Source organism: Schistosoma haematobium, chromosome 5, assembly GCF_000699445.3.
Source record: "Schistosoma haematobium chromosome 5, whole genome shotgun sequence".
Lineage (NCBI taxonomy): Eukaryota > Metazoa > Platyhelminthes > Trematoda > Strigeidida > Schistosomatidae > Schistosoma > Schistosoma haematobium.
In genome coordinates, this window is record NC_067200.1 from 15,696,859 (window position 1) to 15,713,438 (window position 16,580).

Consider the following 16,580-nt stretch of genomic DNA (forward strand, 5'->3'; position numbering starts at 1 on the left):
GTGCCTGGTCTTACGTTGTAGCTGACTGACTGTATATAGTCAACAAAAGGAAGGAAGGAGAAGAATGTAATAAACGATGATTTATAACTCATTCGAAAAAAACGACATGAACTTTAAGTTCTAGATTCAGTGTTATCCACCGACAACTGGATAGAATTTATTTCCTACTGTCCACACTGACTCAAGTATAATATTAAAAAAAGATGTGTTTATTTACACACACACTCCCATATATCATTTATTCACTTCACATACAAGTGATAAATGCGAAAAATGCCATTTCTATATAGTAAATAAATACGTAGCATATTTTTTGTGAAGATGATTATCAATTGCACGTATACATGGATAGAATAGAATCATAGTTAACAAATATGTGTTTGTGAAATCCATGTTCGAAAACTGGTGTTATTTGAAAAACACATAAATTGTCACAAGTCAATCAACTAGCTATCATCAACACAGGATTTAGTACAAATGTCTATCAGTTCAAATGACCAAATTAATAATGTAGCAATTCATTTACTGAATATACTGGTTAAAGTGTTAGTCACTACCTTTGACGGCCGCTTACCATTGTGAAAGAGCTGGTGATATTATTCGATTGGATAAATCAAGGTAGAAAGAGAATAGTTTTAATCTGCAATCTAATGATTAAGAGTCGGATGACCTAATCAACAAGCTACGATTGTTTTGCACTATCCTAGACAGCGGTGCTTGGAAATGCATATTCAAAAAATCTCTAGTTTGTGGGTGATATTCACAGTCGATTGATCACACTTAGGGTAATTTTTAAAACCAAGGAGCACTGAACAAATGTATCGCTCTATCACGAGACTTTTTGTAAGTGAGCACCCACAACCACATCAGAGATCAAACTCAGTACTTTTGGGTATCGTAGCAAAAAATAACTGTTCAGTGCTCTCTAGTTTTCAATGGTACGTTAAGTGATATTAATCCGTGACAGAAATCATCTAGAAATTAGAACAGTCTCGACAAAAGCCTTGGATCATCGGTTACAGATTTAGAGTGAACGGTTGATATTTCCGAATTTGGTTAACTTTTGACATGTTTTTTTTGGGGGGCAATTTAATGAACACCGATACTAGCGAAGGGTGCTGTCCATTTTTTAGAACTGAATTTTGGCTTGTTTATATGTAGAGTTCACACGTTTCGAGGTTTTGTGTCTCAACTGATAACTGAGTTTAATTTTGAGGTGAGGGCGTGTTTCATATATCACATTATTTCAATCTGATATCAATATAATTAAATATGCAGGTAGTTCAGTTCATTTTGGTCCAGCTTCATTCACTTTATTTCGAGAAGCCAGGTACTTTCAATAGCTCACACTCAAAAATTCTAACTCAAAGTCAACTATACGAAACAGTATTTGATACATTAATCACACTGCAGAATTTTCATAAAATCCTATACTTTCCCAAGTAAATTGTTCAGTAACCGTCACAAATATATTTTTTAAATACACAGGTTGCGAGAGAACAGGTAATCCATGAATTGAAAAGGACACAAAATAACAAATATTCACTAATACTTATCCATAGTTTTTCAAAAGAATCGCTACCTTTTAATTTTGTATTATTGTTGGAGGATGGGAGATTGGATGTATATAACTGCTGTGGATCATTTCCTTCATTAGCAGAACTGTTATTATTGTTGGTAGTAGTGGTACCAGCATTGCCTACTGAAGATACAACAGCGGGTTGGACAGTTCTTGAATCTTTACCACTAGGTTCAATGCGTGAGGATAATTGAGACAATAATTCCGGATCTTGGACAACTCTTAAATTAGCGAAATACGTACGAATCCGTAAAGTCATCAGCCAACTTTCATAAATCTTTTTTGGATTAATTGATGAAGAAATTAGACCAAGATTTGATCGCCGTCGAATACCACCACCGGGGACAATGAACGAGTTAGCTGTAGACAATTCCACATTGAAACTTCCACTGGAAGGAGTTGTAGGATTCCCATGTTGATGTAGACGCTTGTGTCCAACTAAACAAGAAATTTAATCAAGTTTACATGTAATAATAATAATGAATGCAACAGGATGACGAATTTTTACTTTTTAAATCCTGAAGTACCTATTGCAATGAAAATTAGATTTATCAAAATTTTTACTGACTTATACATCAAACAGTTAAACATTTAATCATATAGGTATTTAGCTTAACATATTACAAATTTTAATGTAAAATAAAATATACGAAGGAGTTGGTTGAAACAAAATCGAGCGAGATAGAGTATAAGCTGAAAGGAGATATCATTTCATGAAGTAATTGATTGTTAGTCCCAGCCATGGTGGTAGTTATAGAGTACCTGCTTGAGATCTGTGTGATAATCGAGACTAATAGTTGGAGGCTTTAAGTTATAATTTGAAATCGGTCTCATTGGCTTCAAAGCATTGATGCTTGTTTGTTCTGACCATTACTTTTGTAAAAGGTGTTCTGTATGCACAGTCTTTTCTTCTTTAAAAAATACTGTTGGTACTACAATTATTACGACGCATTAGCTATTCATACTATTATTTCAACTCGTTGTGCAAATTTGATATGGTGGGTTGGGTTGATGCATATTTGTGCTCCATTTTACATTGATTGTGGTTAACTGTCGAATAAGAACAATTCTGCGAAGTAATATAAAACAAATTAATTTTAATGATGAAATTAGTAAAGACTTCAAATAAAAGAAAGGACCATCGATATAACGGATAGTTTAAAATATTTTTCTCTCTCAGGTACACATCGATAATACGTCAATACAATAATAAGACTAGTCACGTAACATCAGAACCAGGATTAACAACCCGGAATAGGGAATGAGATTAACACTAGATGTTAATTGATTCAGTATAATCAGTCACATACAGTGAGTTAGGAGAGGTACGAAAATCAGTCAGTCAGTCAATAACAACGTAGAACTTCGTACGTACGTACATCAGTTCGAGTTGCCACACCACATTAGCACACAGATGCAGTGGTCGATTCAAATCCCGTAGTTGTAGAAATAGTAAGACTATAAGCAGTAATCGGGAAGATTAGTGCTTGGAAATGTTATTTAAAGAGTATAATACAGTGGAATAAATTTGGAAAGAGAAAAAAAGACAACGAGAATCCAGAAGATTAGAATTTGGGAGAACACAAAGAATGGATGCTCACACCATTGCAAGCGATTTTGAGCCATGCCATTCAGGGTCTCTAACCATCGGTTGCTATCATCTCGCGGACCCCAAACAGGTAGTCTACACCTACCAACATGACTCAGTCCACTTGTCAGTGACTTCATGGGTTTGTAACGTGTTTTGGTATGGCCGCCCCTAAATTTCTTCCAACCTACTACTACACCATAAAATATTGCATGTCGGGGCAGTTGGTGGTTGGGCATACGTAACACGTGTCCCAGCCATCTCAACTGACGAAGTTTCACTACGTCATCAATCGATTTGCCATCCTTACCTAGTACCCGTTTCCTAACAACTGTATTACTTACTCGGTGGTCCCAGGATATACGAGCAATGCTTCGAAGACATCTATGATCAAATACTAGTAACCTACGAATATCATCTACTCTTACCGGCCATGTTTCACTGCCATAAAGTAGGACGGAACAAACTGCTGCACAGTAAACCCGTCCTTTGGTTGATAGACGGATATCTCGCCTACGCCATGAATGACGCATGTTGGCAAAAGCTAGTCGAGCCTTCTGTATCCGTGCTGAGATTTCGTCACACACCAGACCACAAAGGCTGATGAGATTTCCAAGATAAGTGAAGCGATCGACACGCTCAATTACTTCACTCCCTATCATTAGTTCGAGTGTCGATGCAACCCAATCCTGAAGCAACATTTTGCATTTCGAGGGGGAGAATCGCATGCCGAACATGCTTGCATTGTTGCTTAGAGTGGTCAGAAGACTCTGCATTTTGTCAGCGTCTTCACCAAATAATCACATATTTAATAGCTGGTAAGCCAAGTGCTTGTTCGTCCACGCTCAGTTGCCAATCATATTTCAGTTTCACTATCACATATTAATTTCAATAGTTGAGATCATGAGTCAATTGAAGCTAGACCATCATGGAAAACCTAGAAGCACTGGACGGCCGTTTCGCCCTACGATGAGACTCTTCGGCAGTGCGCATCCACGATCCCGCCTCGTGAGATTCGAACCCAGAACCTATCAGTCTCGCGCGCGAGCGCTTAACCACTAGACCACTGAGCCGGTATCCAATTGTGTTAATGTCTAACTTCAACAAATCCACACGGTTGAGCGACGCATACACCATTGTCTCCAGAGCTCGAAGCGCAAAACTGATGGGTCCTGGGTTCGAATCCCGAGAGGCGAGATCGTGGATGCACACTGTTGAGGAGTCCCACAATAGGACGAAACGGCCGTCCAGTGCTTCCAGGTTTTCCATGGGGGTCTAGCTTCAATTGGCTCATGACCTCAACTATTGGAATTACTATAATATCCACAAAACCCCTTATCACATATTACTGAGAAAATCTATATTCAGATTGCAGGTGACCGTAGAATGTAGGACGAGAGTTTTATTTTGATTGAAACTCATCAACTAGATGTAAATTCCAGGGTTAATGTTCACGTTGAGATAACAACGCAGTACATTACTTTAAACACTATCAATATACTGAATAGTTGTAACTAAAAGGGAATATCGAGATAATCCACAAATGATGCATATATCCCAATAAGAACTGATCGATTGTAGTTCCTAGTATCAACAAGTATGGATGTGTCTAGACTAATTTGACTGATGTTTTGTAACATATCATAAAAACGTTGGATTTATTATATTTTGCAGATACTAACAAATAGCTTGCATTTCCCTACACAATCTAGAAAAAAAATCAATAAATTCTTGCCATATTCTGTGTCATCACACAGTAAATTTTCCAAAACTGTTTATGATTAATGTATTTTAAGGTAGGATGATGTATAGACTTGTGCAACACACACAGAAAAGGCGTAAACCGATAAAGGTTCAAAATCTTGCCTTCATTACGTAGAACACTTAGCAAGAACATTAGTCACTAGATCGTTTTATAATATGAAAACGATATCTCGAAGACAGTGATGGCTGAATATATGTGATTTTTAATGGTTACACTAAATCGGTTGTACAAGGGTAAGGCAAAGATAAACAAACCAAAAGATTCATTTTGATAGGTTACCGCGTAATAAACTTGAACGGAGGGAGAAGAACGTTTTTGGTTAGCTAAGGTTATCATATAAAATTAGAGAATTTTCCAATCATAACTTTTACAAACTCAGAACAAATTTTGAAAACTATTGAATAAGCTATAATTCCTCGAGAACTTTTCAAGTTTTGAGAAAGATAGAGGAAATGCTTACAGTATCCTGACTTGATGTGCATTAGTCTAAAGGTAATAATGGGATCTGACTGAAGAAAAGTTAAAATGTCAAATTCAACGACTATATATATACCACTCAATTCCATGGGAAAATATGAACAGGAAGTTAATAAGATTACATACGAGCTATACAAAAATAATCGATGTGAACAGAAGCTAATAAATTCTTGCTGAGGAGTCCCACAAAAGAACGAAACAGCCGTCCACTGATTCCAGGTTTTCCATGGTGGTCTAGCTTCAACTGACTCATGATCTTAACCATTTAAATTCTTAGTTGTTTAAACCTTCAAAAGTATTATAAAATAGATCTTGTATAAAGTTGGAGAGCAACTTTTTTTCTAAAATATTGTTATTTCTCAAAAGACTGGGGTAGATCAGCATTCACATCATTTTAGTTTTTGCTAACAAACCACTCACAAGCCTCTTAAGTAAAAATCATAGGAAGGAAAGAAAAGTAAAAACACTGCCCACCGTTAAAACCACTCGAAACATTAGTCGGATTCATAGGATTCGCATCAAAGTTAAGTGTGCTTTCACGTTGTTGTTGTTGTTCACTATCGTCAAGAGAATTTGAATGACTGAATTTCACTTCAACCATATCGTGTTCTGACCAATTAGAATCTGCACTAGCACTATTATTATTATTATTATTATTATTATTATTATTATTATTATTATTATTATTATGGTTTGTTTGATTGGAGTTATTCATCGATGTAAGATTTGAAAAGTACGATTTTGGATTTATAGATGAAACAGAAGCGACTGCTTTAAGCGCGCTTAAATTGGCACCAGCACGTGCACGTCCGACAGCACCACCAGTACGACCGCGATATGGAGTAGTGCATAAATCATAATCAACATTACACATCCGACAAATGGCACGAACCTAGGAAGTAAGAATAAAAGATGTTCGAAAACAACATGAGCAACAGCAGCCACAATGACAACGTAGGAATGAGAAATAGTTACATTTAAGGGAAAATTTCATGTAAACATAACTGTGAAACAGCAAAAACACTTAAGCAGAGAGAACTTATGAAGAATTTTCATGGTGACAAGTACAACGCAGATTTTTCAAATACACAAGATTCTCAAAGACAAGGTCCTGTTACATAGTCACACGATGATTTTTAGTGTTTTAGTTTGAGTTCGATAATTCTGCCGTAGAATTTATGCACAGAATCGGACTCAATGTAGTTGCATCTCGAAATGATATCAACTGAAAATTATCTTACCTTTAATAAACACCTGTATATTGACGTAAATGTAAACACTGAAAGTCAGTGCATGGGAGAATATGTCCGTGCAACATACAAAAACAAATATGCTGATTAATTGAAATAAAACAGCACGGAAGACATACTACAGCTTATGAAGTAGGTTCATTGAAAGTTGAAAGAAAACAATAAAATCTGAGAAAAATAATTCAGTCATTGTATTTAATTATGTCAGTATCTTTTTTTCTGTTTCCTTAAATACGCCATAATACAAGTCAGTCAGTCAGTCAATAACAACGTAGAACTTCGTACGTACGTACATCAGTTCGAGTTGCCACACCACATTAGCACACAGATGCAGTGGTCGATTCAAATCCCGTAGTTGTAGAAATAGTAAGACTATAAGCAGTAATCGGGAAGATTAGTGCTTGGAAATGTTATTTAAAGAGTATAATACAGTGGAATAAATTTGGAAAGAGAAAAAAAGACAACGAGAATCCAGAAGATTAGAATTTGGGAGAACACAAAGAATGGATGCACCTGCTCACACCATTGCAAGCGATTTTGAGCCATGCCATTCAGGGTCTCTAACCATCGGTTGCTATCATCTCGCGGACCCCAAACAGGTAGTCTACACCTACCAACATGACTCAGTCCACTTGTCAGTGACTTCATGGGTTTGTAACGTGTTTTGGTATGGCCGCCCCTAAATTTCTTCCAACCTACTACTACACCATAAAATATTGCATGTCGGGGCAGTTGGTGGTTGGGCATACGTAACACGTGTCCCAGCCATCTCAACTGATGAAGTTTCACTACGTCATCAATCGATTTGCCATCCTTACCTAGTACCCGTTTCCTAACAACTGTATTACTTACTCGGTGGTCCCAGGATATACGAGCAATGCTTCGAAGACATCTATGATCAAATACTAGTAACCTACGAATATCATCTACTCTTACCGGCCATGTTTCACTGCCATAAAGTAGGACGGAACAAACTGCTGCACAGTAAACCCGTCCTTTGGTTGATAGACGGATATCTCGCCTACGCCATGAATGACGCATGTTGGCAAAAGCTAGTCGAGCCTTCTGTATCCGTGCTGAGATTTCGTCACACACCAGACCACAAAGGCTGATGAGATTTCCAAGATAAGTGAAGCGATCGACACGCTCAATTACTTCACTCCCTATCATTAGTTCGAGTGTCGATGCAACCCAATCCTGAAGCAACATTTTGCATTTCGAGGGGGAGAATCGCATGCCGAACATGCTTGCATTGTTGCTTAGAGTGGTCAGAAGACTCTGCATTTTGTCAGCGTCTTCACCAAATAGAACTATATCATCAGCATATTCCAAGTCAACAAGTGAATCTCCTGGTAGAAGTTCAACCCTTGGAAATTTAGATGAGGAAAGTGTTATCTCTAAAAGTACGTCAATGACAAAGTTAAACAAGAATGGAGAGAGTGGATAGCCCTGACGAACACCACTTGAGGTAATCAATTCTGATGACAGTTCGCCATAAGCTCTCATTCGACCAGTTGTGTTCGAGTAGAGAGCCTTTACAAAATTAATGTACTTCTTTGGTACTCCTTTCAATGACAAACACTGCCGTAGAACCTTACGATCGACAGAGTCGAATGCTGCCTTAAGGTCGAGAAATACTACCATTGTGGGGCGTCTGAATGTGTGTCTGTGTTCTAGAGCCTGACGTAGTGTGAATATGTGGTCTATACAACAACGTCCAGGTCGAAAATCAGACTGATTTTCTCTAGTCTGATCTTCACGAGCTTTAGTTAGGCGTCGAAGTATTATTGAAGCTAATATTTTAGACACTATATAAGCCAAACTGATTCCCCTGTGATTGTCACAAGAGGACTTTTGTCCTTTCTTATAGACTGGCACAATCAGCGATTGGGACCAGTCAGTTGGGATTATGTCCAGTTCCCAGGTTATACCTAAGACCTCGGTCAATCTCACTGCTAATACTGAACCACCATCCTTAAAAATCTCAGGAGTGAACCTGTCAGAGTTGGTTTTTTGTTTTGACATGGTAATGTCAAATGAATGACGCTACTCGGATCCTGTATGCGCGTTTCGGAGACGCAGCCCACATCGATGGCGCGAGATTGTAAAGTCCTAGCTAAGGAAGGCTGTTGTCCTATTTGGCACAATGTTCGTACGTTAAAACCTCCTACGTGTAGTTTAGAGCGTGGTTTCAGGAGACCAGGAATAACGTTTCGCGTACTCGAATCGTTTGCCCTAGCGATGCAAGGTGAAAAAAGGACGTGAGGAGGGTTAGTTGTGGAGATAAGAGAGTTATTAGGAGGTGTAAGAAGTATTTGAATGTGACCAACTTGGTCCAGTGTGCTGTTACACGGGTATGAGGGCTGGTGTCACCTCCCGGCTGCCCACACCGTGGAAGGGTATTTCTTGAGGAACTTGAAAAGGAAATGGGATTAGTGTTGGTCTTAACGATCTGGCAGCGTAACCGTGGGGCCCAAAGGTCAACTCCTTGAGGCTGATCGTGCACGGCCTCTTCGTGGGAGGTTTTTGACGTGTTAGCTCCGTTCTTCAAAGGGCCTTACCGCCGGAGACGGAAATCCGTGAGGTAAGGTGAGGTGTGATATTTTTAGGGTCAACCTTTTCTAACCCTTCCCTTCCTTGTGAGAATGCAGCATCGCTGAAGATGCTGGTTGTTGGAGGGAAACACCTTACTGCTGTTACTCCCCTCTACAGTCAGCAGTACGACTTCGCCCTCAAACCTTGAGTTGCGGCTTTTAGTTTTGCCGTTCTCCAATAGACCTGCCTGGCATGGTAGAACCTACAGGAACAAGTGCTCCAGCCAACATAGCTCGGTTGGGTCATCACGATAGGCAAGCCTGACCACCACGTCAGCAGCTACGGTCGGGCCATAATACAAGTAGCTTAATAGCATTTTAGGAATAGAAAAAAACTGAACAAGCTTATTAATACGAAAAGTGGTTCTTTCTAGTAACAAATATGGAAAGAAATCAAGATTGGATAGAGATAAAGATAGGTGAATTGACACATGTCCACAATTGTTATATGTTTTTAAATAAGACACCATGTGTGGCTGGGACATAAACTGGTTCTAAAAACGACAAAGTATGAGTGGTCTGAAAATTAAGCATTCGCCGTGAGGCTTGAAGTTCGAGGGTTTTATTGCTGATGTGGTCGTGAATGCCCACTGTTGATAAGTCGTGTATTAGGATGAAACAACAGTCCAATGCTTTTTGGGTTTTATTAGTTGTTTACATAAAATCAGTTTGCGATATAAAAGTACAGATTTAACGATTTCCACAACCCGCTTATACTATGAAAGAATTGGGACAGTTGTTCCATTCCAATATGGAATTTCTCAATAATTTAGGTCTAGAAATCTAAATGAAATCAAAAACTTGAAATTTAGTGACTTATAGACTTTCAAACTTTGGTAAATTCATTATTATAACAAGACTATTTATTATCCAATGTAATTAATGTGTAGTTGTCTTATTTCTGATTCTGGTCGATTTTGTAGATCAATTGAAATTTGAGCCAGACTAATAAATACGTACAAAGATTTTTAAATGACCAAAAAGATTCCATTTTTCAACTAATAACACCAAGATGATTGTTCACTTGACTCTCAATATTTTACCAAATAAATTAAGTCAATCATCATATATATTAAAAATTGTTGTTGTTGTCTTGACTAAGATTCGTGCTTTGACTTTTCTAAATTCTTAAATTTATTCAACGGAATTAAATATCAATCTCTTGACTTTGTTCTGTTAAACGGGTCTGACAGTAAATTATAAGTTAATGTTTTATGGTACAATGATGGAAGTGACACTGGTATACAGTGATAGCTCGCAGGGAGTAGAAGTAAGGAATAATCAACAACCTTCTGAGAAGAAAATAGTTAAAGATATCATATATACATGGTTGTGAAAAGATACAAATTGACTTTGTAGAGTTGAAAGTGGATGGATAAAATGTGTAATCAGTCTAAATTTAAATGATAGGGGCAATGAAACAATTACGGTATTTATTGATCAATGGAAAAAACATTTCTGTGTTTATGAATATCGTGTTTTAATAAACAGTCATAATTTTACGCTTGAAAAATAACCATTGTAACCTGTCAAGTAGATTTGGTAGTTGTGGCAATAATACTAATGTTAATTATGTCAATAACAAATAACTTAACTTGCGCAACAAACTAAAATTGACTAGCTTATGCGACGTGACGTTGGTTTCGTTCAACTCGTTTCTTTATTTTATGTTATTTCAAGTGTATTTATTGTTTTCTTGGATATAAAATATACAGACATACACACACACAGACATTTAGAAGCACTATTTAAGTAAATACTTCACTTTTCTTTTTGTCAATACAGATATGCGATCGCAAACATACACACAAACGTATACCAACGCACAGCACTTACATTTCATTTGCGTTACGTATATATATTCATTTATAGTTAATCTTATTAAATCTTCTGTAATTTAAACAAAACTCAATCAACTTGTCAAGAGTGAAGTTTATTTTTAAACAGAAACATTTTGATCGTAGTTGAACAATGTTTTGTTGTTTAAAATATTTGTTCTTTTGATGTAAAACACAAAAGAGAGTACGTGTGAAACACATTTTGTTAAGATAAATCAATAGCTGACTAGTTGTTTATAAGAACACACATTTCAACAATAATTGATTTGTTATTAACAAGTTTCTAATCAAATAATTGTAATACAGAGAATACATTCCTGGTTAAATAAATACAACACATTAAAATAGCTGAAACTTATCACGATCAATCTCATAAGAGGTTGACTGTAGTGGTATAGGTGCTAAATTTTTAATTTAAAATAATAACTATTTAACTAACCTCTTTAGCAAGCATTCGTAATTTGACAAAATTTATCAATCCATCTGGAGTACAAGAAGGATTACCCAAATGGATAAATGTTAAATCTTTCAATACCAATGGTAGATAGGGTAACACTGGAACCGATACATTATTAGCTGATAGGAGAGTACGATAATGATGAAAATTTCTAGATGTATCCAATACCATCTGCAAATATGAAGCGATATGGATGGGAGGGTAATGTTGATAAAAACGTTTTTTAAAATACTATTTAGTAGAAAGATACAAAATATTATGTGCTATAAGCTACTGATTTATTCCGTATACAAATCACTGGGTAAATTTGATTTCGGATTACAAAATCACAATATCTCAACCTGAAATCAATTTTGTTCATTGATTAGCACCATACGAACGAATCTTTGACTGTTATTTCATTGTTGTGTAATAAACAGTAATTGGCACTTTGACATAATGATTAGACTTATCAATTACAACTGTAGGACTACATCGGTTTCAGTACTTCAGCCTCAATGTCTTAAGATATCAGGAAGGTCGGTTAGATAGCGTTAATATCAAAAGTAACTACTTTAGCTGATAGGTTGTACTACCAACTGTATTGAGATACCGTGCCGTTATAGTATTTTCGGCGATCCTGCTTTTGGTAAATAGAATTTAAAGGGTTAGAAAATATTGAAGCTACGAATTTCTGGTGCCAATAATAGGGTTGAAAATTTTCGGTAGTAATACTATAGAAACGATTCATAAAAATGATTATCTGCAACTGGGTTCAAACAGTTGTCGCTTAGGCACTGCCCCTATCCTCCTAGGTCCATCAGACAGTCAATCATTTTTAGGTTTCTCAAGAGGAAATAACATTCCTCGATGTAGGTAGTTGGGTAATGTTAACCACCAGTATACCTTGAACAGTACCCCTATACTATCTGCCGCAATTATAGATGTTTGACGATAAGCATCCAAACTATTTTTACATAAACTACAACAATGGCAAATAAATTAATTCTAGTCCTATGCCAATTACTTGAAGATAATATACACACATACACACACAGAATAAATGCTAATTGATATAATCAAATGACAGTTACTCAAGAAAAACTTAACATGCTTGAAACAAGAACATTGATCACACATTTGATATTGCTAGGTTAACGACTTCCAGATTTGAAGTTGTGAATTGTAAAACGGTAGTGATTATGCAAACCTGTGTCACATACTGCTTTCCCCTAAGACAAACAAAATCTCGTTCAAAAGTACGTTAGTCCATGCTGTCACACTTTGTTACATATCATGGAAACTAAGAAAAACCAGTAGAACACTCGGACGTTTTTTCACATCTAATTTTGTTTTGTTTTTCTGTACACATTTCTTTGATAATGAGATATGATCGAAAAACAACAGACAGAGGGAAAAGTATTAAAATATGCGTGGGGGATTACTGAAGATGTTTGAATATGAAAAGCGGTTCCAATGTAAATTAACTTCATTTAGACAACAGAATAAAAAGGCAAAATCACAATTGACTTGTGATTTTTGGTCAACATTACTTTCGTTATGTTGGGGACGTTAGATCCCCAGAACTCACTTGGGAAAGGACCGAATTTCGCGATTTTATTTAGAAAATTTAGATTTCTTTGTTTCCGCGCCAAAGGAGCTCTTGTCACCTTCATGTCGTATTTCCCACTGGGAAATATCGTAAACGCTATTGGTCCGTTGCGTCTTTCAGTATGCTATTTGGTAACTCTCCCCAAGGACGGTTTTACACTGTATATATACGTTTTGAATTATGTTTGTTGTTATCGCTCGTTTCTCGCTGTTTTGCGGAATATACTTCCCATTCCGAACTTGGACTTCTCCCTCTAGTTAGCGAGGCTGGGACGCGTCAAAAAGCTAGCTTACTGGTCTTCGGTCACTGAGTCTTTGTTCTCGTTCGCAGATTAAGTGAACTCGTGATAGTTTCAAACCTAGCACATTATTAATTCAATGTGATGACTGCTTAGTATAGTATTCTTGTTTTCCAGTATGATATTTTATTCGGTATAATATTAATTTATTTGATTGTGACGCTTATTCAAGATACGATATTCTTGTATTAAATTAACGTGAACTATGTTTAGCATGTGATTTTGTTATAATTTTGGATGTTTTCCATATATGTGATTTAATTATAATTAATAATCAAAATGGGTTTACAATCAATATATGAGTACATTTTCGGCTGTGTCGTCGTGATTTTGGGGTTAATAAATCTTCATTTGCATCAGTCTTGGTGTTCTTACTTCGCGTCGTGGAAATTATAGTGCTTTTTCGTTTTATCAAGTACAAGTAATAAGCAACGCAGATATAGCACAATCATTAGAAACCAGCAGGGATTTAATAGCTGTTTTGCCTTAGTATAAGGGTATTCTCAACAACGCACATATGATCTTTCCAAGGATTAAATAAAAAACTTTGAAGCCTTCAAGTGAGCATCTAACCTTTGAAGCAATGAGGTATGGCCAACGATTCATACTTCTAACGTCAGTATAATTTCAATATTGACTGACTATATATATGTAATCAACTTGTTCAATACAATGTCGTAATGAAGTATGAGGTCATGATGCTGTCTATCTCCTATACGATACTACTGATATCAATTAGAATCCGCAGAAATAATAAAACATCTCTTTGAAGTTTATTGCACATACGAGGGCTATGAAAATACAGTGAAAAAAATTAACCGAATAAAAACATAGCATCAATATTGGTGGGGCGTGACGTATAATCATGTTATTGTTTATTACGATTACTATGTTACGTAAGAATTCAGTCAAAACAAATAAACTAAAGAGGATTTCAGTTGGAATTTAGCACGTAAACTTATATGACTGATTTATGTTGGAAACAGTAGTTTTTCTCAGGGATTTTGAAGAAACAAAAAAAGTAGTTAACATCGCCAAATAATATTTTTTTTAGATTTAGTATATGAGAAGCAGGTAGTTAGTCACCTAAGTATGCGAATTCTGAAACCACATATGAACTTTAAGATAAAGAGCATTAATAAAAAGGAGCGGAAACAGTAAGTGATAGGAAACAAAGCTAAACAAAGAATATAGTTTACACGAAAAGGATTTTGCGGAAACTTTTGTTCTATGGACGATATATGTCACGGATTGATTTCAGTTCGGGTACCATGGAAAACCAGGGAACACTGGTAAATTTCGTCCTAAAACAGAACGCCTAGGTGGTGCACATTCATGACCCAAACAGGGCTTAAGTCTAGGAACTTTAAATGGGTGTGCATTGCTGAAGAGTCCCATAACAGGACAAAGCAGTCTAGTGCTTTCTGGTTTTCAATAACAAATAACTTCTACAAATAGAGAACATATTCAGAAATAAGTGAAACTGAGGAATCTAAGCAGATTCAAGAAAATACAACGATTTAAGTTCAACTGGGAGAGAAAGTTAAATAAATAAATATGAACCGCTACGAACAATTTAAAGTCATCTAAGATTTTTAATAGGTGATTACGATTATTCTGTAGGCTCCAAACCAAGAAGTTTGTAGCTTCTGTTGATTTACCATTTGTGTAATTTTAGAGAAAACTTTAAGCTGTCATGATATAATCAATAGATTTAACTTTTTTAGGTAGTTGCACATCAACTCAACCTGATATACGTTATTTTATTTAATACTGTGGAAAAATTGACGAAAAATTTTCAATCTGGATCACACTATCTCAATACTATTTTCTTAAAAATAAAAAAACTACAAGTAGAATCCTGCCGTGTGCAGGTGAACATCTAACTGATCGATGGAGAATTAGGAAGAAACAAACTATTCGCTATCATTCATTATGAGTTGAAGAATCATTGAAACTTAAGGTAAATACATGTGAGGTAAATTGTAGATGCTTTGGTGAATTATGACCGGTAGAGTTCAGACATTTCAGGAGTACGATAGATCTTATCGATGAGACTGGGTGATGGTCGTGAAGTCGTAAATACAAACCAGTGAATCCTAATACTGGTACAAAAATACCAATGTTTTCTGAAAGATCTGAACGAACTAGATTCAATGGCGAGACTATAATTTATACGGGAATCAATGAAATCAAAGATAGTGTAATAAACAGGAACTCAAGTGAGGGACAACCAATTTATTATTTAATACAAAATTATGAAATATCTTCGCAAAACATGAGAACTAAACATCAAATAGTTCATTTGTAAATCTTTCACCCATTGTCCTTCACATTTTGTATGATTCTTCCAGTTCACAGTTCCTTTCTATTAACCTTTCTGTTTACTTCAACTCGATCTTCTTAGATTTCGGCAGCCAGATTTTCCACACACGATTGGTGTTACATACTACTTACTTATGTCTGTCGATGCGAAGTTTTTTCATCTATATGGTAAGACAGCGTTTTTGCATTATATCTGATGTCAATTCGTGATGAAAACTCCAAATCTAATCCTAATTTATCACCCTCTTTTTATGCTAGTATGTAGTTGAGTTTCTTGAAGGTTGTCCATAAGTTATAGTCTCGCCGACTTGAACTTTTACAGTATTTGTAGCCGGCTCTATAAGACAGAGATTACTTAGTCTTAGAGAAATTGATTTGGTTATATACATATATAAAGACCAGATTCAGTCAAATATTTAGTGTAAATTGTTGTTCAAATGAATACAAGAAAACTTCTTTTGTCGCATGATATTTCATTCTGTATAATATAAGATAATCTTGTATTCCATCGACATGAACTATACTCAGTCTGTGATTTGTTATAACTGAGTATGTGATTTAATCCTAATTATTAATCAAAATGGGTGTAAAATCAATATATAAATCGGTGTATTTTAAACTATTTTGATGATCGTCGTTGTCGTGTTTTGAGGCTAATAAATCACCACTTATACCAGTCTTGTGTTCTTACTTTCGCATCGTGGGAATTGCCGAGGTCCCTCGTTCCGAGTATAAGTGATCAGAGCATTTTCCGGCACAACAATTGCAACGACCCAATATAACAACAACAAACTTGATGTGCTGAAGACATATTTTTT

The 16,580-nt window shown here is 36.1% G+C and overlaps 1 protein-coding gene across 3 annotated transcripts in view; it reads right to left on the minus strand.

Annotated features, from left to right (window-relative positions):
- RAPGEF2_2 (Rap guanine nucleotide exchange factor 2) overlaps nucleotides 1-16,580 on the minus strand; it is a 126,431-nt gene that overhangs the window by 30,648 nt on the left and 79,203 nt on the right. For all 3 annotated transcript variants that reach the window (XM_051217570.1, XM_051217572.1, XM_051217571.1), the window contains 3 exons: nucleotides 11,531-11,719; nucleotides 5,884-6,301; nucleotides 1,583-2,017 (listed from right to left, as the gene is read on the minus strand). In XM_051217570.1, the coding sequence (XP_051064986.1) occupies nucleotides 1,583-2,017; nucleotides 5,884-6,301; nucleotides 11,531-11,719 (1,042 nt within the window). The remainder of the gene's footprint in view (nucleotides 1-1,582; nucleotides 2,018-5,883; nucleotides 6,302-11,530; nucleotides 11,720-16,580) is intronic.